At 46.5% G+C, this 22,326-nt stretch overlaps 3 protein-coding genes and 1 pseudogene across 10 annotated transcripts; all 4 read left to right on the top strand.

The window, feature by feature from the left end:
* Positions 1-1,271: 1,271 nt before the first annotated feature.
* On the top strand, positions 1,272-8,751 carry LOC125509597 (serine carboxypeptidase 1-like). Of its 5 annotated transcripts, none has more exons than XM_048674599.1 (10): positions 1,272-1,486; positions 1,639-2,001; positions 2,130-2,179; positions 6,984-7,091; positions 7,180-7,439; positions 7,542-7,787; positions 7,906-8,012; positions 8,096-8,182; positions 8,278-8,383; positions 8,459-8,751. In XM_048674599.1, the coding sequence occupies exons 2-10, from the start codon at positions 1,694-1,696 to the stop codon at positions 8,612-8,614; spliced, it is 1,428 nt and encodes a 475-aa protein (XP_048530556.1). In that variant the 5' UTR covers positions 1,272-1,486; positions 1,639-1,693; the 3' UTR covers positions 8,615-8,751. The 5 variants fall into 5 exon arrangements, with proteins under 5 accessions (XP_048530556.1, XP_048530555.1, XP_048530557.1 ...); XM_048674598.1 differs by having other exon boundaries at positions 1,609-2,001; XM_048674600.1 differs by lacking the exon at positions 1,272-1,486 and having other exon boundaries at positions 1,872-2,005.
* Positions 1,927-5,731, top strand: LOC125509595 (serine carboxypeptidase 1-like). Of its 4 annotated transcripts, XM_048674596.1 has the most exons (9): positions 1,927-2,005; positions 2,130-2,179; positions 3,545-3,980; positions 4,051-4,328; positions 4,414-4,650; positions 4,769-4,887; positions 4,987-5,085; positions 5,174-5,282; positions 5,385-5,731. In XM_048674596.1, the coding sequence occupies exons 3-9, from the start codon at positions 3,557-3,559 to the stop codon at positions 5,526-5,528; spliced, it is 1,410 nt and encodes a 469-aa protein (XP_048530553.1). In that variant the 5' UTR covers positions 1,927-2,005; positions 2,130-2,179; positions 3,545-3,556; the 3' UTR covers positions 5,529-5,731. The 4 variants fall into 4 exon arrangements, 3 of the variants coding, with proteins under 3 accessions (XP_048530553.1, XP_048530552.1, XP_048530551.1); XM_048674594.1 differs by lacking the exons at positions 1,927-2,005; positions 2,130-2,179 and having other exon boundaries at positions 2,261-3,980; XR_007284157.1 differs by lacking the exons at positions 1,927-2,005; positions 2,130-2,179; positions 5,385-5,731 and having other exon boundaries at positions 2,186-3,980; positions 4,965-5,085.
* Positions 8,752-14,995: 6,244 nt separating the features above from the next.
* On the top strand, positions 14,996-17,429 carry LOC125556180 (serine carboxypeptidase 1-like). Its single transcript, XM_048718962.1, has 8 exons — positions 14,996-15,392; positions 15,490-15,597; positions 15,663-15,943; positions 16,144-16,389; positions 16,476-16,588; positions 16,684-16,770; positions 16,864-16,975; positions 17,069-17,429. The coding sequence occupies exons 1-8, from the start codon at positions 15,017-15,019 to the stop codon at positions 17,222-17,224; spliced, it is 1,479 nt and encodes a 492-aa protein (XP_048574919.1). The 5' UTR covers positions 14,996-15,016; the 3' UTR covers positions 17,225-17,429.
* Positions 17,430-19,106: 1,677 nt separating this feature from the next.
* LOC125556179 lies at positions 19,107-21,372 on the top strand (annotated as a pseudogene).
* Positions 21,373-22,326: the final 954 nt, after the last annotated feature.

The following is a 22,326-nucleotide window of genomic DNA, read 5'->3' as shown; positions in this document are numbered from 1 at the left end:
GTCCAAAGCATGCCAACTTCTCTGCATAGCATGACAATTACCAAAATATGTGTGGCAATTTCTGTGCATAACATGGCATTTTTTCTGTTGTAATATGGCAATTCCTGGACATGTGTAGAATCTTTTTGTCATACCATGGTAAATCTTTTTCTTATAACATGATAATCTTTTTCTACCAGCATGGCAATAAACGATAGTGTGAGTAATTTCCTCTTTGATGACATGGCAATTCTCCTTGTTATAGCTTGGCAATTGACAGTAGTGCAATCAATGATCATGTGGCAAAATTCTACGGTGTACCATGCTAAATGCTAGACATGGGAATTCTCCTTTTTATATCATGGCATTTTTGTGTCCCATCGCATAGCAAACCCAGAACACATGTCAAGTTTTCTCTACTGCAACATGGTAATTCTCTCTTCACAACACGGTGTAGCATGGCCATTCGCTCTTCATAACATGGCAATCCTCTAGAGATGTGTGAGGAAGAGGGCGTAGAGCATCGTTTGTTGTCTAGAACCTTTCAGAATGAATGACGCCGTTCACTTGTTTGAGTCACCCGGACATAATAATCGTTCGCGTCAAGGGCTTAGGGAAAGCATGTTATTTGCCTGCCAGTCTTTGATAATAATACAATAGTAGAAAAAATACAATACATACAGATGTATGTACCAACCATACGTAGACACCTCTACAAGTAACACAAATCACAAATATCAATTATATGATCGTACTCCTTTTGCAATTTGCATGTGGCATGGCGTGCGTCAGAAGAAATATTGATGCCTTAATTAAAAACATATGTTTACATCCCGAAAAGAGAGAGCTTGTGTATCTTTATTTTTAACTGAACACATGTTCAATTCCGGAGCTCGACGACTATGTCAGCTACAACATGTCATGTGTTTGGTGCATGTGTTGTTTCTGGCCAATTGGTTTGACACGAAAGCGATCAGATGGCCATGCATGGATGGCTTGAGCTACGGTGGCAGCGGCCAGATGCATGGCACGAGTAGCAGTGGCGGATCTAATGAGGGTGCTGTGGTGCCATGGCAACCCTAAAAATTTGTGTTTTTTATCTAGTTTTTTTAACCTGTTTTTAGGGGTATCTAGTTTTTTACCTATATAGTAATAATTATTCGAATTCCATGTGTATTAGAGGTAATAAAACTGAGCAGCCCATCTATCCCTAAAGCCCACTGGCCCATCCACGTTTTCTTGGGCTGGACATAGCCAGCTACGCCTCCAGACTTGTCCTAATCTCCCTTTGGATTTTCTCAAAAAAATAAATCGATCCCCTTTGGATCGACAGAACTGAAAGTCTGAAACCTAGCCTCGGCGGCGTGGTGTTGGGGCTGCGGCGGCCGGCCAGAGGGCGGAGGCGACCGGCGTGGGCGGCTGCCAGCTGGGCGCGTTTCGGCGTGCTGCCCTCTAACTCTCCGACTCCAGTCTCCATCTCTCTCAACCTACAAGGCTACAACCTGGTGTAAGTGTACATCTGTACATTAGAATCTTCCCCTTTGTGATTTTTGATTGAATTGTTTCCTGTGCCCTGGCCCCTGTGTTGATCCGAAAATTGATGTTCGGTTTTCATCATTTGTTTTGTAGAATTTACTGAGACTTGGGCTAACACTGTAGATTGAGAGTTGAGATATGAAGAGAGATAATCCCATAGTGTCTCCATTTCGGAAGCATGAAGATGCAAAGGTGCAAAAATAGGACCGTTGTCATCACCGTCTGTTACTGCTCTAGTAGAAGGGCACACCGCACACTCGAGAAGAGGCAAGGACTGCTCAAGAACAAAGTTGTTGGAGTTGGCGACAGATTCGCCGAAGGAAAGAAGTGGACATCAAACTCCTACTCCACCTCCCTGTGGAGCGGAAAGAAATGGAAATCAAACTACTGTGCCGCGGCTGTTTTTTGTTCCTCCTGTGCAAAGAAGGACGAATGGAGGTCAGAGGGACCTGATGTGTTGCGTGCCTGCTGTTGGCTGCTATTCCAGTAGGTATATACACTTGTTTTTATTCTCTTGTTATTCAAATATGCAAGCTCTTATGCTCAGTGTATTGTTTGTTGATCAAATACTAATTACTTATTATCTCATATCTTGTATGGATGAGCAAATTCAGCTGCAATAAACACCATGAAGGATGTACAAAGTCTCTAGCAGTCAAACAAGGTAACTATCTTGTATGTTTTTGACATTTTCATAATTGTTACAATATACGAATTTGCGATGTTTGCATTACATTTAAGTTCTGAGCTCTGCGCTTTTTTTTAGTGGCACCCCCCGTAGTGTACTTCTAGATCCGCCGCTGACAAGTAGGATGGCTCCTCGACGGCAGTGGTGGTGTTATAGGAGAGGCGGTAAGATGTCCACCAATCCGTTAGTGCCACTGCCCCCTCTCGTCACTGCTGGCGGGACACTCCTCTCCTTGATGTGGTTGGCTAGATGACACCTTTGCGCATGTGCTTCATTGGTACATGGTTGGGAGGAGGTGTCAGGAGAGACGTCTGGACTCCTCTGGTGGACACTATGGTGGTTCTTTGCGGAGTACTAGCTTAAGCAACTATTGGATTATCCGTTTGGAAGATGTTGCTTGGAGCACCGCTTCATGTCCAGAGTGAAAACTAATCGTCCAACCTTCATTGGTTGTCACAACAGCGGTGAAACTTGCGTCATTACCTTGTTGAAGGCACAATCTCCACGCCGATGTTCTGGCCTTCATTGGTTGGTCTTTGCATCCAGATGAAAATCCTTTGTCCTGTCCGTCTCTGGCTGGACATGGGCAATGGTGAGCAGGGCGCTATCCCTTCTTGAAGGCGTGGATGCGGCAGAAGTAAATTTAGTCCTAGGTGCTGCATATCTTGTACTAATAGATTTACCATAGTTGTGTTTGTCAATGTCTGTTAGCTTTTTATGCCTTCATTGCCTTGCACAAAACTTTAATAAATTATGGCCGTGTGCACCTGAGGTTGCAGAGGCCGGGACATTGACACTTCCTTCTCAGAAAAAAAGAAAAAAAATGTACCATTCATGTACAATCCATCTGTACTAAAGAAGACTTTCCAGAGGCTTGGTCTTAATCGAAGTAAATTGGCTGTAAGACATTGAGTTAACCCACCGCTAAGAGTTAGCTATTATTCTCTCACTTGACCATTCGCTCCATGTAAACTCAGAACTCTCTTCGGAGAATCCAAACCAAACAAGCAGCTACCCTACAAGAAAATATAGCATTGTTCACCAGATACTTTGGCACCAAGCAGTTTGGTCACAGTTGACGTAGTGGTGTACTAATTGCAACGAACTTGTTAGTTTCTTAGTAACCACAAGCCTCTGAGCTGTACGCTCATGGATTTGTACTGAGTGGAGAAGAGCGAAATAGCAACCAAACTCCTGATCGAGGTGCCCCATATATATATCCACCACAGCAGGATGATCTTTCATAAGATCACGAAGTCAGAGGCAAATATGATGAGGCACACCATTACTTTCTTCCTGTTGCTCCTTCTGCTGGGCACATCACTCACAGATGCCTCACAGGAGGATCAGCTCATGAGGTTCCTCGAGTCCACGGCCAAGAAGAGGCAAGCTGACAGGGCCAGTAATCCAAACGTAGCTGAGGGACCCGACCCATGGGCCGACGCCAGCAGCTTCAGCCACCTGCCCACGCGTTGCCCGATCCCATTGGCGGGCGCCAAGGCGACCGACAAGATCACCGCGCTGCCCGGCCAGCCTCCGCGAGTCAACTTCGACCAGTACGCCGGCTATGTCACGGTGAACGAGGAGTATGGCCGCGAGCTCTTCTACTACTTTGTCGAGGCCCCCTACGAGGCGGCCTCCAAGCCACTCATCCTTTGGCTTAACGGTGGGCCTGGGTGCTCATCGCTGGGGTATGGCGCCATGATGGAGCTCGGCCCGTTCCGAGTGAACCCCGACGGCAAGACTCTGAGGAGGAACAAGCACGCCTGGAACAACCGTAAGTTGTTAAGTGGAGCTGGCTTCTATCTAAGCAGAGTAGATACACTGAACTGATTAGATGTGTGCAGTGGCAAACGTGATCTTTCTGGAGTCGCCAACCGGAGTGGGATTCTCCTACGCGAGCAACAACTCGGATAATATCAACAAGCGGGGCGACCAGAGAACCGCCGAGGACACATTCGTCTTCCTGCTCAACTGGTTGGAGAGGTTCCCCGAGTACAAGGGCCGCGACTTCTACATCGCCGGTGAGAGCTACGGTGGCCACTACGTGCCGCAGCTCGCCACCGTAATCACCTTCATGAACGAGCTCCACCACACCACTTTCATAAACCTCCGCGGCATCTTCGTAAGCCTTTCGCATGCGACTTTGCATAATTATTGGGTTTTTGTGGTAGCCATGCATATGCATGTTTCGTTTGTATCACATCTAGGTCGGCAATCCGATCCTTGACAATTACAAGAACAACGAGGGGAATCTGGAGTTTCTATGGAGCCACGGGCTGATCTCCGACGAGATCTGGGCCGGGATCCGTGCTAACTGCACTTTCACCCCGAAAGACGACTTGCGGTGGTGCTCTGTGTTGGGGCAGGCGTTCCACATAGGCAACATCTATCCCCGAAACATATACGACCCGAGGATCTGCCTTCCGTCGGCACGCGAAGGCTATGTAAGATAGATATAATGTGATCCCTTGGCTACTCTCCAACTCTCTTTCCCAATAAGAATTGCTCATTCCTATGGCCAGTCAGACAGTCTCACAGTGTCCACAATTTTTGATTTGCCAGCTGGCTGGCTATGATCCGTGCATGGAGTACTACGTCGAGGCTTACCTGAACACTGGCGAGGTGCAAGAAGCTCTGCACGCCCGCACCAACACAAGTTGGATAGCTTGCCCAAGAGAAAGGTATATACTCTATCTGCACACTGTTCTGCTGCTACACTACCCCCAACCTTTTTTTTCTTCTCTCTTGTGGGCAGCAGTTAATATGCACTGCACTCACAGTCCTTTAAGCGTCCCCTTCCATTATAACCCCGGCCCAGTTACCGTGGTGCCAACGATCAGGAGGCTAGTCGAACGTGGGTTAAGCGTATGGGTCTATAGGTACTACTCTATACATGCACAATGAGCATTGAGCAGAATAAAGTATCTAGTCTTGAGGTTTTTAACTAGAACGGCCATCTTTCTTCAGTGGCGATTTGGATTCCACATGCTCGATTACCTCGACGAGGTACTCGGTCAAGGATCTCAACTTGCCCGTCACCAAGCCATGGCGCGCTTGGTACACCCCGGACCTCGAGGTAATTAACCGCTGTGCAGAAATAGACACCAGCAAGAGCTAATTAAGTAAAATTCAGATGTGATGTGTGCTTGACCCTGTGATGAAATTCATGGGCTTATAGGTTGGAGGCTATGTTCAGCAGTACGAGGAAGGCTTCACGTTTGCATCGGTGAGGGGTGCAGGCCATCTGGTTCCTAGCTATCAGCCAGAGAGAGCCCTTGTTCTTCTCTACTCTTTCCTCAAGGGCAGGCTCCCACCTGGGTGACGTCCCAAACTGAATTGGGATATTTGGGCACCCACATGTTAATTTACGGTGTGTTCTGATTCCAATATTGGATCTATAAATAAGTCGCTGCTTATACACAACTACGAAGTGACATATTCAGGCCATAGTCATATGGTTTAACACTTCTGTGCTGAAAAGGTTGTATGCTGTTCACATGAAAATAATAGATTGAATATCACATCTGAATTGTGCCGGATGGACATCTTTGAATTTTAATCACAGCGTCATTTCCGTAAAATCTTGTGACCACAAGCAGAATGAAAATAAGGCAATCCTCTCAGTACAAGGACATAGTTTTTATTTTTATTTTCTATGAAGAAGATAAAAGGACATGTGTAAGACACGAAACATGATGATGTTAGGATTTAGTGACCTGATTGTTCTATTCTTAAAGATGTATGATTTGTGTTGCTAATTATTTGATAGTACTAACCATTTGTAACTATGGGATCATCGTTCTCATCCTTCCATCAAAAGTTAGGACTAATCCCTAGTATCAACGGCAGCACACAGGCCGAAGTGTAAAATACTGTTCTGGCACTGGCAAGTGGCAACGTATAAGGACAACCGAGTGTACCCATGAGGAAATTCAAACAATCATACAGCACCGGGGCAGCATGCCAAATGGTGATCTCTCCTAACTGTAAGCTTTTCTAAGTTTGCGGACAAACTATAACTGGACGACGTACAGCCGGCATAGGCAGTATTAATAAAACAAAAGACACAGACATGTTATTTTTCTTTTATTTTCCTTTCTGTCTCGTTATATGGTCTTCTGTCTCGTTATATGGTCTGAAGAACTTTTCAAGGCTCCAACACTGATCGCGTCGAAGCATTCTCCTTCCATTGTCCTTACCTATATAAGCACCTGGAACGCCACTCAGATGTTCGTGGAAGCGACGACGGCAGCTAATTTTCTTCAGAAAGCATCATGAGGAACACTTCCTTGTGTCCCCTCATTCTCCTCATCTGCGTGGCGGCGTGGTGCGCAGATGCGTCGCAGGAGGCTCGGCTCAGAGAGTTGATCCTGTCCAAGAGGACTAGCACCCATAGCAGTAGCAACAGCGTAGATGAACCAAGGATAGGAGCTACTGCCACCAGTGGCCTCCGAGCAGAGCACTCCGTCTCTGACCAGAGCGATCAGAAGGACGCCGACAGGATCGCCGCCCTGCCGGGGCAGCCGCCCAACGGCGTCGGCTTCAGCCAGTACGCAGGCTACGTGACCGTCGATGAGATGAACGGCCGGGCGCTCTTCTACTACCTTGTCGAGGCAGTCACCAACGCGGCGACCAGGCCACTCGTCCTGTGGCTTAACGGAGGTTCGGCCATGCATACATAGAGATGCACTTGTCTGAATGTCTCGTCTCTCATACGTTATGTAAAATGATCTTACATTTTGGGACGGAGTACTTGATATATTTCCATGCGGTGCAGGTCCAGGATGCTCATCCTTCGGCTACGGAGCAATGGGGGAGCTGGGCCCATTCCGCGTCAACAGCGACAACAGAACCCTCAGCACAAACGAGCACGCCTGGACCAACGGTTAGGGAGCCACAACATTACAACAACTGGTAACGGTTTTCTACCCGTGACCCACACGTGACATGTGAATGTGTTGATGCTTGTGCAGTGGCTAACGTGCTCTTCCTCGAATCGCCTGCCGGCGTCGGGTTTTCCTACTCCAACACGACCTCCGACTACAACAAGAGCGGAGACCAGAGGACATCGGAGGACGCGTTCCTCTTCCTCGTCAGCTGGTTCGAGAGGTTCCCGGAGTACAAGGGCCGCTCCTTCTACATCTCCGGGGAGAGCTACGCCGGCCACTACGTGCCGCAGCTGGCAGCCACCATCTTGAGCCACAACACTTCCATAAACCTACAGGGTATTTTGGTACGCGTGATTATGTTTAGTTAAACATACACTTCATAACAGTTAACACATATTTCCTAGTGAAGATCGTATAATATAGCTTGCGGATCTCTAATTGGTTAGGTGGGCAACCCATATCTTGATGATAACATGAACACAAAAGGGGTGACCGACTTCCTGTGGGGCCATGCGGTGATATCAGATGAGGTGTACGCCAACATCACCAAGAGCTGCAACTTCAATCTGTCGGATGGAAGCGCATGCTCTGACGCCATGGCCGCATATGATACTGCCAACACTCTCCTCTTCGACATTTACGGACCTGTTTGTATCGACGCACCCGACGGAAAATACTACCCCAGCCACTATGTAAGATATACGTATTTTGGAGTACATCTTTTCTGATAGTGGCAAATTATATGCACGTAACACACTTTCTTTGAATACCTAATTTCTGAAGAAAAAATATCCGCTCTAAATTGTGCAGGTGCCGGGGTATGATCCATGCACCGGCTACTACATAGATGCTTACCTCAACGATCCTGAGGTGCAAAAGGCTCTGCATGTTAGAACGACCAAGTGGGCGGGCTGCACGTAAGAGTTAGCTTAGTTGGGGCCAAGATAAATACTCTTGTGAGCATCCACTCAGTCCACTTACCGCTGCTGTGCTTGTGCAGGGACTTGCACTGGAAAGATTCGTCGGCGTCCATTGTGCCAACGCTCAAATGGCTCATGGGCCACGGGCTGCATGTGTGGTTGTTCAGGTAGGTAACATGCCAACCCCAGGCTGAACTGCAACTGCAAGCACGCATCTAACATTGCCAAAGTGTGTGGGTAACAAATAGTAATATGTTTTCAGCGGCGATTTCGACTCCGTGTGCCCATTTACCGCCACGAGGTACTCCATCCATGACCTTGGTGTCGCCGTCACGGAGCCGTGGCGCCCATGGACCGCGAACGAAGAGGTAAAGCATGACTACATGTTCTAGTCAGTTTGCACTTGTTTGTTTGTACTGACTGACACTGATAAATCTTTGCAGGTTGGAGGGTACGTTGAAGCATACACGGGCGGTTTGGTTTTTGCATCTGTGAGGGGCGCTGGTCATCAGGTCCCTTACTTCCAGCCTGAGAAAGCTCTGATATTGTTCAGCTCGTTCCTGAAAGGAACGCTTCCACTCTGTGAAAAGGGGCAGTAGTATTAGGGACCTAAGTAAGAATTGTGGTGTGTCATCCATCCAGATATGGTATTGCCTTAGCAAGGAGCTTCTTTTTTGTCTGTCTTTTACCTCTTCAAATGGACACGGGCTCTTGAATATACAACAAATTTATGGCACCTCTATTTTGTTACAACTGCCTTCCGGAGTGCCACGCACCTAACTTGTGGGACTTATCAACAATTAGGGATACCCGGAAATGGCAGAGAAAACATTCTTCAACCTCTGCAGCCAAAAATGCTCAAAATGCAATTTATTACAAAGGTTATGCTAGAGTTGTGTCGTAGGAGGAAACAAAACAAGTTGAATAAAGTGAGGAGAATTGAGCATTACATAACTTGTTATCAAACCTCCATTTAAACCAGAACTACAACATCCTGGTTCCAACCTCTGGGTTGTGGAACTTCATGGTTGGTAAACTATACTAATGATGCAACAAAGATGATTATGATTAGGAATGGCATGTTTTTGACAGAAAATATTAGGTGCAACAATTTAGAGCATGGCTAATAATATAGCCAGTCAGCAACTGGCTATATAAGAGTGCCTTGTCATCAAGAGCTAGCAATACCATTGACTCGTATAATAGGGTTGACTATAAGGTTGGCTCTTAGCCTAGTAATTTTCTTCACTCTCTCTTTCTCTTTCCTCTCATTTACTCAGTTTATCTAGGAACACGTGTAGAGGTTGGCTCTTGCATTCCCTCCCTTTTTGCATGTCTCTCTCTTTCACATAGGCAAAAGTGTCATGTAAGTAGGCTTATAGCCCACTATTGTACGTGCTCTTACATGTTGAATCAGACTGCATCTTTGCAGTGGAATCAGTTCAACGAATAGATGCATACCTTGGTTTGGATGTGGCAATCGTCATGGAGTGCAAGAAATTGGCCATTGACTTTACAAAAGTATGTTATGTGCATGGTCTCCATGAAGCTAATGAGGTGGTGGGTGGACTTGCAAACAATTCTTTTAGCACTAGATCCTCTAGCTTTTGGGACACTTCGATCCCTGACTTTGTTTCTCATTCCCTTGTAGATGATATGTCAATCATTCAAGGAATAAAGTCTATATACCGTAAAAGAAATTATACTGATCTTTATTGTAAGTTGCTTTCATGAGCGTGCTTACAAATGCTACTTTGGTGGTTAGGAATTCATTTATCCGAAGTCGGGATGAACCGGAAAGTTCTGATTGTACTACCATACGAGTGTAACCTCTATCCTCACCATCCATTTTTGCATCAAAAATCATGCAAGCAAACATCTCTTTTTTTGTTTCTTCAAAATAAAAGAACATTTGAACTCGAAACTTTGCAGATCAACATCACACAATTACTACCATGTGCATAAATGTTTTCGGATTTTCTAGGTGCAACATACATAATTAAAAAAGATATAACTCATTCAAAATTTAAAATTTGACAAATTTATGTTTTATGAAAAAAGGGGGAAATATTTTATACAGTGAGTGGCACTTGTGCTTATAAAACTGGAGATTTGAGGGAACGAATGCATCTAGCGCAATTTTGTGGCCTATGGGGAGCAAAAGAGATATGGACTGGAAGCACGAGAATGTGAATGAGAAAAGATGGTTGTTAGATCTTTCGAAATTAGAAATCACCTGCCAGGATAGATGAATGTTTCTTCTACTTTGGTTCATCTACCCTTGGTTCATCTATGCTGTTTTTATAATGTGAATGAGAAAAGACGATCATAGTGGCAACTGAACTACCAACGTTTTTATATTGTACGATCAAATCGATTATATATCTAACTTGTGAGATCTCGCAGTGGCCAACGTGCTCTTCCTGGAATCGCCAGCTGGTGTAAGGTTTTCCTACTCCAACGACCTCCGACTGCGGCGAGAGAGGGAACAAGAGGACGGGAGATGACACATTGTCTTCCTTGTCAACTGGTTGACTGCCTCGTAAGGTTCCTGTAGTACAAAGGCCCGCCCCCTTCTACATCCGGGTAGAACTTCAATGGCCACTATGTGCCGCAGATCGCAGCCACCATCCCGAGCCACAGTCTCAACAATGGTTTGCAATCCATACCTTGATGACAATATGAATGATAAGGAGGAGATTGACTACCTGTGTATCCATAGGGTGATATAATACGAGGTGTGGGCCAATATCACCAAGAACTGCAATTTAGACCCGCCAGATGACAAATCATGCCTGCTGTAAGATGATATGACCCATGATCCTGCTAACATCGATCCCTATGACACATATGCACCGGCTTGCATGGAAGCACCCGAAGGAACACTCTACCGCACCCGCTATGTAAGAGAGCATCATTGAATTATAAGGAGTCACACATACCTTGAGTATTTGTTTTGCGAAAATAAATTTTGCTCTTAGTGAGGGCCAAAGCGCCCCCCCCCCCCCTCCCCAATCAAATTTATTCTTTTACATAAACACATAATAATTAACAAATTTAACATAATACGCTAGATTAGCCCCCTAATTTCTATTTAAGACTCATTTAGCCCTCCCTCAAATCGCATTAAGCTCCGCCACTACATGGCCCCCACGGATAGTAAATGGTGAGGTAAATTGAACATTACTGCATGCCCTGATTTGCTAGCAATTGTTTGCTCATTACCACTATGATAATCCTGCCCTCGTTTGTTGCAGGTTTGAGGGTACGCTCAGGGATATACCGGTGGGTTGGTGTTTACAACTGTGTGGGGAGCCGGGCACATGGTACCTTCCTACGAGCCCGAGAGAGCGCTGATGTTGGTCAGCTCCTTCCTGAATGGAAGTCTTCCACCGCACTAAAGGGGGCTGTGATATGTGAACTGAGTAGAAATCGTGCATGAAATGCTTAAGCGCCGCAGCCGCAGACTTCACTAGTAGGAAAACCCTTATTAGTCCTATAAAGGATGCTATAGTATCTATCACCCTTGGCTCATTGCGGAGGGGAGTGACCTCTGGCTGTCCGTTTACGATTAGCTTGCCCGGGAGCCTCTCGGGGCGGCACAAGTTGTCCGATTTGCTCGGATGACTTGTGCCTGAGTGACCCGGATAGAGGGTGCATGATGGGTGGACCGCTGGGCTTGTCCAAGGCCATCGTCACTGAGCAATGTTGGGCGTGTCCGCGCTCGTGCGCGAGCGCCTGACCGGGCTTGCCTGTCAGGCTCCTCGCCCTGTAGGGCTGGTCTAGTCTCGACAGGCGCATGAGCCGGGTTGCGGTCGCAGCGCCGGCTCGTGTGTGAGGCCTGGTTCAGGCTTGTGTGCACCGGTGGGCGCATGGGGCCAGCCTATGTGAGCTGACTACCGCATGGGGCCACCCAAGCAGCGTGTCGGGTTTGTCCGGTCGTGTCGGATGGTGTGTGCTCTCCGATTTGCCCGGATGGCTTGCACCCGGGCAACCAGACTAGAGGGTCCATGACGGGTAGACCGCTCCACGTGCCCCAGGGCTATAATCATTGGATGCCGTCGGGCACGACCGATCCCCCCCCCTCCCCGTTTGGCATCCTCTCCCCGCTTCGTGCTGGCTCGTGCTTCATGATCGAGCCCTACACAACGTCCATTCTCGGGGGCATGCCAGGAGGGCCTCTTTGAGTCATAGATTCGTTTATTCAAAATGTTTTATCTCTTAAATCGTGCATTCAAATCTCGAACCGTTTTCACCGTTAGATTTCCCGCGTCGAGATCTTCAAAATTAGATCTCATGTCGATAGATTTTGATGAACTTTTTTCACGAAAAAACCGGACAAAAAAAACAGACGAAAAAACCGAACTGGGAGCACGGGTTTTTTCCCTTTCCGAAAGAGGCACGCCCATGCCTCTCGCGAAACCACAACCGTGACTCTCGCAGAATCAAAACCATGCCTCTCGCGGAAGCAAAACCGTGCCTCTTTCGGAAGGAAAAAACAAAAAACACGTTTTTTTTTGGTTTCCGAGAGGCACGGCTCGCGAAAGCACAACCGTGCCTCTCTCAAAAGCAGAATCGTGTCTCTCATGAAAGAAAAAAACAAAAATATAATTTTTTTCCCGTTTACGAGAGGCACGGCCGTGACTCTCGCGAAAGCAAAATCCGTGCCTCTCGCGAAAGCAAAACCGTGAATATCGCAAAAAAAGCACGTTTTTTCACGCAAAAAAATTCAAAATAAAATTATTGGTCCAAAAGTTAAGGAAGATCGGTGAAAAATCGAAACGTAAAAAAAACCCCAGAAAAAACCATTTAAAAAGCCAATGTGAAAAAATAAATAAATAAAATCCGAAATGAGCGTCCAGAACGCGACACGTGGCCGTCGACTAAGAGCACGTCAAGTGATGCTGATCGTTATAAGGCTTTTGAAAAAGCGCTCGTTAACTAGTTGCTCTTACATTTCACCAATACGTTGCTGGCTGTCTGCCACGTTCGCGTGAGCCCGATTCAGGCCAGCGTCGCTACCTCGTGAGGTGCTCGGCCTATCCGAGTCAAGGTAAGCCGGGTCAGGGCGTTTTAGTCTTTTTACTAAGTCGGTGAGTTTTTCTATAAATTTATTGTTTACACTGTTTGTCAGACGTGGTGCACACTGGCATTTCGTTTCATTTTACAGAGGCTTCTTCGAGCCTACTCATCGCCGTCGGCTTCGAGCCTGCTCGGCGTCGCCGGCGGCTTCGAGTTTACTCGGCGTTGCTAGTGTACGTCACTCCATTGGCTTTGTGCAGTACCTCAGGTTTGTGTTCGTGTTCTGTTTATCTTTGGCTGTGGTGTCACCCTTCTACCCACAAAAATAGTACTTGTCGGACCATTGACAACTCAAAACAGGCGCGCATTGGCACACAGTCCATCTTTTCAGTACGCTCGCGTTTCACTTCCTCCATCACGCGACTGACGAACTGGACGCGGCTCAAAGAACCCCGTGCAAAGCCCGACCTAAACACGGCGTCAAAACTCTACAAGACAAACAAATCCAAGAAATCTAGATGCTTTACTTGGCATTTCCTTTTTTGTAGATTCTTAATAGTCATGCTGATGATTAGGAAAACATAGCCATCATGTATCACTTGAGCTAATCTTAGAGGAACGACTAGGAATATATTTTACCGTTTATTATTTCACACGTGCACATGGGTTTTTCTCTAATTCTTTATGTATATACGGACTCAAGGACCATTGCAGTTATAGCATGAAATATAAATATTAATTATAAATTTGTAGATAAATAACAACTGTCATTATTGCCTCTAGGGCATATCTCTTACAATACCAACTATAGTCAGGAAGTTAAGCAGGCTATACGCGTTGCAAAAAAACATGTCTATCCACATTGTGGATAACCAAATGATGAGGGCAAGGACTAATTGAAACCACAGGGTTTGAATGAGGGCACAACAAAGAAGCCTAGTAGGTAAGACCACCTCTCCATCGGGTCAAGCCCGGTAGTCAAAAGTGTCCGGCGGACGCTCTCACAGCAGGGCTCATGACGGCCAGGGTCCAGGAAGGCCAAAGTACTTAGCATCCGAACAAAGGCAGCGGGTGGCAATGACGTGCAACATCCTCATCAGACCTCACTACGTGGAAAAAGAAGCACACAATTCCTTTGAGATGGCAAGACGCCAGAAAGGTGCGTGTTAATCTGGGTTCGTTCCGTGTTTCTTTGGTCAGTCGATAGTTTGCATGTTCTGTGCCTGCCCGGTGTCCACTGTTGGCTCCAACATGTTGCCTCTTATATCCTTGGCTTGGGTTAGCGATGAGGTCGTGTCGGTGCATTGGTTGGTGGAATTGCAACGGTCGCTCTAAGGTGCATCAGGACCATCAGTGCAGAAAGCAGAGTCGAGATTGGAGGAAGTGTGCCAGTACCCCGTGTGGTCCGGGCTCCTGCCCGTGGCAGCGTGGACATCGGCGGCGACCGCATTCGTCGGGCTGAGGAGCGCCGGCAAGAGCCACTAGGCCACGTCTTGGTTCGTATTAATCGTCTTATTTGTGGAATTGTTTTAACAAGGAAACGGAGCCAGGAACGGAAGAAAATAGTATGATGCTTGGGATGTATGCCGCGTGTCCCGGGAGCATCGATGAGAGCAAGGTGTGGGAGCAGGCAAGCCACGTCCGTGTTTTATTGCGCAAAAAGATCTTATCAAATCCTCTAGTTAATACATTATGGCATAAAAGGGGAAATAGTAATATACATTATTGTCTTACATACACAAATCATATACTCTATTCATGAAATCAAGGATCACAATATTGCCATCAATGAATTCTAGGGGGGAGGAAGATATGGCATACTTAAAAAGATTCTAGCACATTAAAACACATTAAATGTGCATGGATTACTCAAACAAATTGTTTGGGACCATGTTAAAATTTCTCTATATATGAACCCCAACCACGAATCCATCTTTGTCATCTTAGCTACATAGTTGCTCATTTTACCATAGCTGACGATGAGGAACACCACCTTCGGTCTACTCCTCATCTGCGTGGCCGCGTTGCACGCAGATGCATCGCAAGAGGCTCAGCTCAGAAGGTTCATCCGGTCTAGACGGAACAGTAGCAATGCCAACAACATAGATGAACCAAGGGTAGGAATCACTAACACTACCAGTAGCCTCAGAGAGTACTCTACTCATGACATGGCCAATCTGAAGGCCGCCGACAAGATCCATGTGCTGCCAGGGCAGCCTAGCGGCACCATCGGCTTAAGTCAGTACGGTGGGTACGTGACTGTCCACAAGAAGGATGGCCAGGCGCTCTTCTACTACTTCGTCGAGGCAGCCACCGATGCGGCGGCGAAGCCACTCCTCTTGTGGCTCAATGGAGGTTACCTTGTGACGATCGAAACGCTTTCAATTCAATTGCTGAACCTTTGAGTGCTCTGGTGATAAATACTATGAACGCGTACATGGTGCATTCGCAGGTCCTGGATGCTCATCGCTTGGCTACGGAGCAATGATGGAGGTGGGCCCGTTCCGCGTGAACAAGGACAAAAGAACTCTTAGCGAAAACATGCATGCTTGGACCAAAGGTAAGGCCCCGCGCAACTGAACTAGTATGATCGATTATAAGATTCAACTTTTGAGATCCTTGCAGTGGCCAACGTGATCTTCCTGGAATCGCCTGTCGGCGTCGGGTTTTCATACTCCAACAAGACCCTCGACTTCCACTTGAGCGGAGATAAGAGTACGGCGGACGACACATTTGTCTTCCTCCTCAACTGGCTCGAGAGGTTCCCGGAGTACAAAGGCCGTCCCTTCTACATCTCCGGGGAGAGCTACGGCGGCCACTATGTGCCACAGCTTGCAGCCACCATCCTCAGCCACAATCTTGAAAATAGTAGTACAAGAACTTCGATAAACCTACAGGGTATCCTGGTACGAGTCCTTAACCGATTATTAATAATAGTTACTCCATTAGTTTACTGTTATCAGGCGTTTTAATCTTTTTATGTGTTTTTCATTCATTTCAGACATATATTAAAATGTCCAAAACATTTTATATTTACGAACAGTGGGAGAATTTCATTCGATTTGTTTTACAGTATGGTGTGTGCATCTCTGTTTTGGTTAATTAGGTTGGCAATCCATACCTTGATGCCAATATGAATGCTAAGGGGGAAGTTGACTATCTGTGGAGCCACGGGATGATATCAGATGAGGCGTGGGCCAGTATCACCAAGAAGTGCAGTTTAGACCAGCGAGGTTACAAAGCATGCGTCACTGATATGCACGGTGCTGATCAATCTAACATCGATCCCTACGACATATATGCATCGGTTTGCCTGGAAGGGCCAATTGAAACACAGTACCGCAGCCGCTATGTAAGAGAGCGCCACTGAATTACAAAGAGTCACACACCTACTACGTACCTTGATAAATACAGTACGTTTTGCTCTAAATTTTGCAGACACCGAGGTCGTATGATATTTGCAGCGATCGTTACGTATACGTGTACCTCAATGATCCTCGGGTGCAAAAGGCTTTGCATGCTAGGCCAAAAGAGTGGACGCACTGCACTTCGTAAGATTTCTTAACCGGGATCGGACAGACCACGCTGTTTATGATAAAAGAATAAAATAAGCTACGCTTAACTAACGCTCTAAGTATTTTTGCAGCGAAATTGCTTGGATGGATGCACCGGCCTCGATGGTGCCAACGCTTAAATGGCTGATAGAGCAGCACCTGCCCGTGTGGCTGTACAGGTAACTAACGTGCCAAATCCCACGCTGAAACCGCAAGTAATATAGCATCTAGCCGTCTGCCGGAGTGTGTGACGGAGACATGTGCGTTTTCAGCGGCGACTTTGACTCCGTATGCCCGTTCATCGCCACGAGGTACACCATCAAGGACCTCGGCCTCAACGTCACGGAGCCATGGCGCCCGTGGATAGTAAACGAGCGCGATGAGGTAAATTGAACATGCATGGCTAGATGTCCTGATTTGCTTGAAATTCTTTGCTCGTCGCTAGTGTGATGATAATTCGGCCGTGCTTTGTGGCAGGTTGGAGGGCACGTTCAGGGATACACGGGTGGGTTGGTGTTTGCAACTGTGAGGGCAGCCGGGCACGCGGTCCCATCCCACCAGCCCGAGGCAGCGCTCGTGCTGGTCAGCTCCTTCCTGAATGGAACGCTTCCCCCGAGCGATAAGTGGTGGTGACATGTGAACCGAGTAGAAATCGTGCATGAAATGCTTGAGCACCACACACTAGGTGTCGTGCAGGGTGCAGTCATGTACTCCCTCCGCTTCCTTTTCTAGTGCGTATTAGTTTTTTTTTTGCAAAATTCATCAATGTAGTGCTTGCATGTAGCCTAAGCCTCGCTTGGACGAATTTACCCTTTGACAGAAATCACAGGAAGTGCAGCAGCGGGCGCACATGAGATGGGTCAGAACGCATGCAGGGTTAGTCTTGTACAAACCACATATTCAGCGCATGCATTGGTATAAGAGCTGAAAACTATGCGCATTATAAAAAGGTAAGTACACTTAAAGTATTAGAACTTGCATGCGACGGCCAGTTTGGTGCATAAACTTGTAAATTACACGGTTTCAATCATCAAACTTGCAAGGGCGTACAAAAATGGTCATAATTCCGGTATGCGGGTGTATCCGCTGCATGCGTAGCAGGGCAGCTTGGCCGGGGCCCACATGTCAAATTGTCAATGACTAAGAGCAGGGAGACGTTCAGCGAGACATGCATGATCTTTTTTTACACAAAACACCCTCAACTTTTATTTAATTATGCATAAAAGCTGGTGACCTACGATCACAGACTGGTGGGTCCCAGATAATCAACAAACAGTGTAAATGAATTTGGACTATTGTTTTTTTGTGCAGATAAAATCCGAGAAAAATGTGACAATTTTTTTGCGAGGGTATAAAGAGTTTTATTCCATAAGAATAGGGTTACAATTGAAAGGCAAAAGTTTCTCTATGCATGATGGTCCACGATCTAGCCATACATCAGTCGCATTTTCAATACAACTATACAAAGCCAACCGTTCTGCTAAATTCTGATTTTTGTAAACCAACCGGCCAACCATCCGTTTCTGCTAGCTATGGAGGGGTATGCCTAATTATATCAGCCGAACAACAACAGTGAGTGAGTTATATGCACCGACTTGGGCTAACGAGCAAACCGAGTTGGACATCCAAACTGATCAAACAAAGGCAGCGGGTGGTAATGATCTGCAATGTCCTCATCAGACCTCACTACCTGGAAAAAGAAGCACACAATTCCTTTGAGATGGCAAGACGCCCGAAAGGTGCATGTTAATTTGGGTTCATTCCGTGTTTCTTTGGTCAGTCGAGGGTTTGCATGTTTTCTTTGCCTGCCCGGTGTCCATTGTTGGCTCCACCTGGTTGCCTCTTATATTCGTCACTTAGGTTAATGATGAAGTCGTGTCGGTCCATTGGTTAGTTGAATCGCAACGGTCGCTCCAAGGTGCATCAGGAGCAAAGTCCACATTCGAGGAAGCGTGCGAGTACCCTTGTATGGTCAGGGCTCCCGCCTGCGGCGGCATGGACATCGGCGGCGATCGAATTCGTCAGGCCGAGGAGCGCCGGCAAGAGCCACTGGGCCACGTATTGGTTCGTATTAATCGTCTTATTTGCGGAATTGTTTTGAACGGAAGAAAATGGTATGATGATTTGGATGTATGCCATGTGTCCCGGGAGCACCGATGGGAGCAAGGCGCGCAAGCAGGCAAGCCACGCCCTTGTTTAATTGCGCAAAAAGATCTTATTAAATCATCTAGTTAATACATCATGGCATAAAAGGGGAAATAGTAATACACATTATTGTCTTCCCTACACAAATCGTATACTACTCAAGGATCACAATATTGTCATCAATGAATTCTAGGGGGTAGGAAGATATGGCATTAAAGCACATAAAATGTGCATGGATTAAAGCACATTAAATGTGCATGGATTACTCAAACAAATTGTTGGGGACCATGTTAAAATTTCTCTATATATGAACTCCAACCATGAATCCATCTTCGTCATTTTAGCTCTACTCATTTTCCCATAGCAGACCATGAGGAACACCCCCTTGGGTCTGCTCCTCCTCGTCTGCGTGGCCGCGTTGCATGCAGATGCATCGCAAGAGGCTCAGCTCAAAAGGTTCATCCGGTCTAGACAGAGCAGTAGCAGTGCCAACACCATAGATGAACCAAGGGTAGAAATCACTACCACTACCAGTAGCCTCAGAGAGTACTCTGTCCATGACCTGGCCAATTTGAAGGCCGCCGATAAGATCCATCTGCTGCCGGGGCAGCCTAGCGGTACCACCGGCTTAAATCAGTACGGCGGGTACGTGACCGTCCACGAGAAGAACGGCCGAGCGCTCTTCTACTACTTCGTCGAGGCAGCCAGCGACGCGGCGGCGAAACCACTCCTCCTGTGGCTCAATGGAGGTTAGTTTGTTACGATCGAAATGCTTTCAATTCAATTGTTGAACCTTTGAGTGCTCTCTGGTGATAGATACTATCAATCTTACATGGTGGACTCACAGGTCCTGGATGCTCATCACTTGGCTACGGGGCGATGATGGAGGTGGGCCCGTTCCGCGTGAACAAGGACAAAAGAACTCTCAGCGAAAACTTGCATGCCTGGACCAAAGGTAAGGCGCCGCGCGCAACTGAATTAGAACTACAATCTATTGTACGATCCGACTTGTAAGATCCTTGCAATTGCCAACGTGCTTTTCTTGGAATCTCCTGTCGGTGTTGGGTTTTCGTACTCCAACACGACCTCCGAATACGACTTGAGCGGGGACAAGAGGACGGCCCGCGATGTGTTTGTCTTCCTCCTCAACTGGCTCAAGAGGTTCCCGGAGTACAAAGGCCGCCCCTTCTACATCTCTGGGGAGAGTTACGCCGGCCACTATGTGCCGCAGCTCGCGGCCACCATCTTCGGCCACAATCTCAACAGTAGTACAAGAACTTCCATAAACCTATGGGGTATCTTGGTACGAGTCATTAATCGATTATTAATAATAGTTACTCCAGTCCATCCCATTTGTTTTAACTTTTTTCTTATTCAAATGTATATATATAGATTTTAGTGTATTTGTTCATTCATTTTGGTGGGTATGCAGTTCATATTAAATATTCAAAACATCTTATATTTACGAAAAGAGGGAGTATTACATAGCTTCATTCTATTTTTTTAACAGTATAGTGAGTGCATCTCTGTTTTGGTTAATTAGGTCGGCAATCCATACTTTGATGCCAATATGAATGATAAGGGAAAAGTTGACTATCAGTGGGGCCACGGATTGATATCAAATGAGGTGTGGGCCAATATCACCGAGAACTGCCATTTAGACAAGCCAGGTTACACAGCATGCGTTGAACATATGATCGATGGCACTCATGCTAACATCGATCCGTACGACGTATATGAACCGGTTTGCATGGAAGGGCCAACTGAAACACAGCACCACAGCCGCTATGTAAGAGAGCGCCACTGAATTATAAGAGCCACACACCTACTACCTTTGATAAATACAGTACGTTTTGCTCTAAATTTTGCAGATACCGAGGTCGTATGATATTTGCAGCGATCGTTACGTATACGCATACCTCAATGATCCTCGGGTGCAAAAGGCTTTGCATGCTAGATCGCAAGAGTGGCAACACTGCTCGTAGGATTTCTTAACTGGGATCGGAGAAACTAGAAAATACGTACGTTTGCAGCAAAATAAACTGCTCTTAACTAACGCTCTAGTATTTTTGCAGCTCACTTAATTGGATGGATGCACCGGCCTCGATGGTGCCGACGCTCAAATGGCTGATAGAGCACCACCTGCCCGTGTGGCTGTACAGGTAATTAACATGCCAAATCCCACACTAAGCCGCAAGTAAGTACAGTATATATATGCATCTGGTCGTCTGGTCTGCCAGAGTGTGTGTGTGTGTGTGACGGAGAGATGTATGTTTCCAGCGGCGACTTTGACTCCGTATGCCCGTTCATCGCCACGAGTTACACCATCAAGGACCTCGGCCTCGACGTCACGGAGCAATGGCGCCCGTGGATAGTAAAGGATGAGGTAGAATTATTGAGCATGCATGGCGACGTGTCCTGATTTGCCTGCAAGTCTTTGCTCGTTGCCACTCTGATAATCCTGCCGTGCTTTGTTGCAGACTGGAGGGTTCGTTCAGGGATACGCGGGTGGGTTGGTGTTTGCAACTCTGAGGGCAGCCGGGCATGCGGTCCCGTCCTACCAGCCCGAGGCAGCGCTCACGCTGGTCAGCTCCTTCCTGAATGGAACACTTCCCCCGCGTGATGAGGGTGCATGAACGCTTCCTCAATGGAATGCTTGAGCACCGCACACTGGGTGTCATGCAGGGTGCTGCCATGTACTCCCTCTGTACTGAAATATTTGTTGTTGGGAAAAACTAGTACAAGTTCCGCAGCGACAAGTATTATGGTACAGAAAGAGTAGTATCATACTTCCTCCATTTCAAAATATAGTGTGCCCGCACTTCCTGAGATCCAACTTTGACCATAAATTTAACCAATGAGACCAACTGCGGCGGGCAAAAAAATTATATAATTGAAAACTTTTTTCAAATACGAATTCACTGATATAATTTTTGCTCCCGTCACAATCGGTCTTAATAGTTAAATTTACGGTCAAAGTTGAAGCACGGAGATAGAAGAAGCACTACATTGTGGAATGGAGGGAGTAGGAGTAATTATTATAACGAGATCTTACATGTCAACTCCTTCGGTCTCCAAGAGGAGACGGGATACTAAGGCCCTGTTTGGTTCCAAATAAGTCACCAACTTATAAGTCGAAAAGTGCAAAAAGTGACTTATTTTACCAAACGGACCCAACTTATAAGTCATAAGTTGCTCCACCCAAACTTAAAACTTATAAGTCACCCCCTTTTGCATGGGTCCCATCACCTTTACATAAAAAAACAAGGTAAAAAGATGTGCTCAGATGACTTATAAGTCAGGTGGCAACCAAACAGGTGTGACTTATAAGTCACTGGTTTTAAATCACCTGACTTATAAGTCAGGTGACTTATTGGAATCAAACAGGCCCTAAATGTGGAGTCTACTCCATTTGATGCTCCTTAATTATTAGCCTCATACTCGTACTAATAATTGACAGGGTTGCACGAGGAAAAGGAAATCTTGAGGAACTAGCTAGAAATAGGTTCAACGGTCTTTCGGAGGCCAAAACTATCATCCTGCGTTCAACTAATCTCACAATTTCTGTGATGAAATAGGTAGAACGAGCT

Source organism: Triticum urartu, chromosome 5 (genome assembly GCF_003073215.2).
Source record: "Triticum urartu cultivar G1812 chromosome 5, Tu2.1, whole genome shotgun sequence".
In the NCBI taxonomy this organism is placed as follows: domain Eukaryota; kingdom Viridiplantae; phylum Streptophyta; class Magnoliopsida; order Poales; family Poaceae; genus Triticum; species Triticum urartu.
The sequence above is the reverse complement of the archived record's forward strand: the minus strand, read 5'-3'. Positions and strand labels throughout refer to the sequence as shown.

Coding starts and splice junctions, on each gene's coding strand:
- LOC125509595 (XM_048674594.1), top strand. CDS start 3,437: ATGATCTTTCATAAGATCACGAAGTCAGAGGCAAATATGATGAGGCAC. Junction 3,981..4,050: donor CAAGCACGCCTGGAACAACC/GTAAGTTGTTAA, acceptor AGATGTGTGCAG/TGGCAAACGTGATCTTTCTG. Junction 4,888..4,986: donor ATAGCTTGCCCAAGAGAAAG/GTATATACTCTA, acceptor CTGCACTCACAG/TCCTTTAAGCGTCCCCTTCC.
- LOC125509597 (XM_048674597.1), top strand. CDS start 6,481: ATGAGGAACACTTCCTTGTGTCCCCTCATTCTCCTCATCTGCGTGGCG. Junction 7,092..7,179: donor CGAGCACGCCTGGACCAACG/GTTAGGGAGCCA, acceptor ATGCTTGTGCAG/TGGCTAACGTGCTCTTCCTC. Junction 7,440..7,541: donor TAAACCTACAGGGTATTTTG/GTACGCGTGATT, acceptor CTAATTGGTTAG/GTGGGCAACCCATATCTTGA.
- LOC125556180 (XM_048718962.1), top strand. CDS start 15,017: ATGAGGAACACCACCTTCGGTCTACTCCTCATCTGCGTGGCCGCGTTG. Junction 15,393..15,489: donor CCTCTTGTGGCTCAATGGAG/GTTACCTTGTGA, acceptor GTGCATTCGCAG/GTCCTGGATGCTCATCGCTT. Junction 16,390..16,475: donor CACAGTACCGCAGCCGCTAT/GTAAGAGAGCGC, acceptor TAAATTTTGCAG/ACACCGAGGTCGTATGATAT.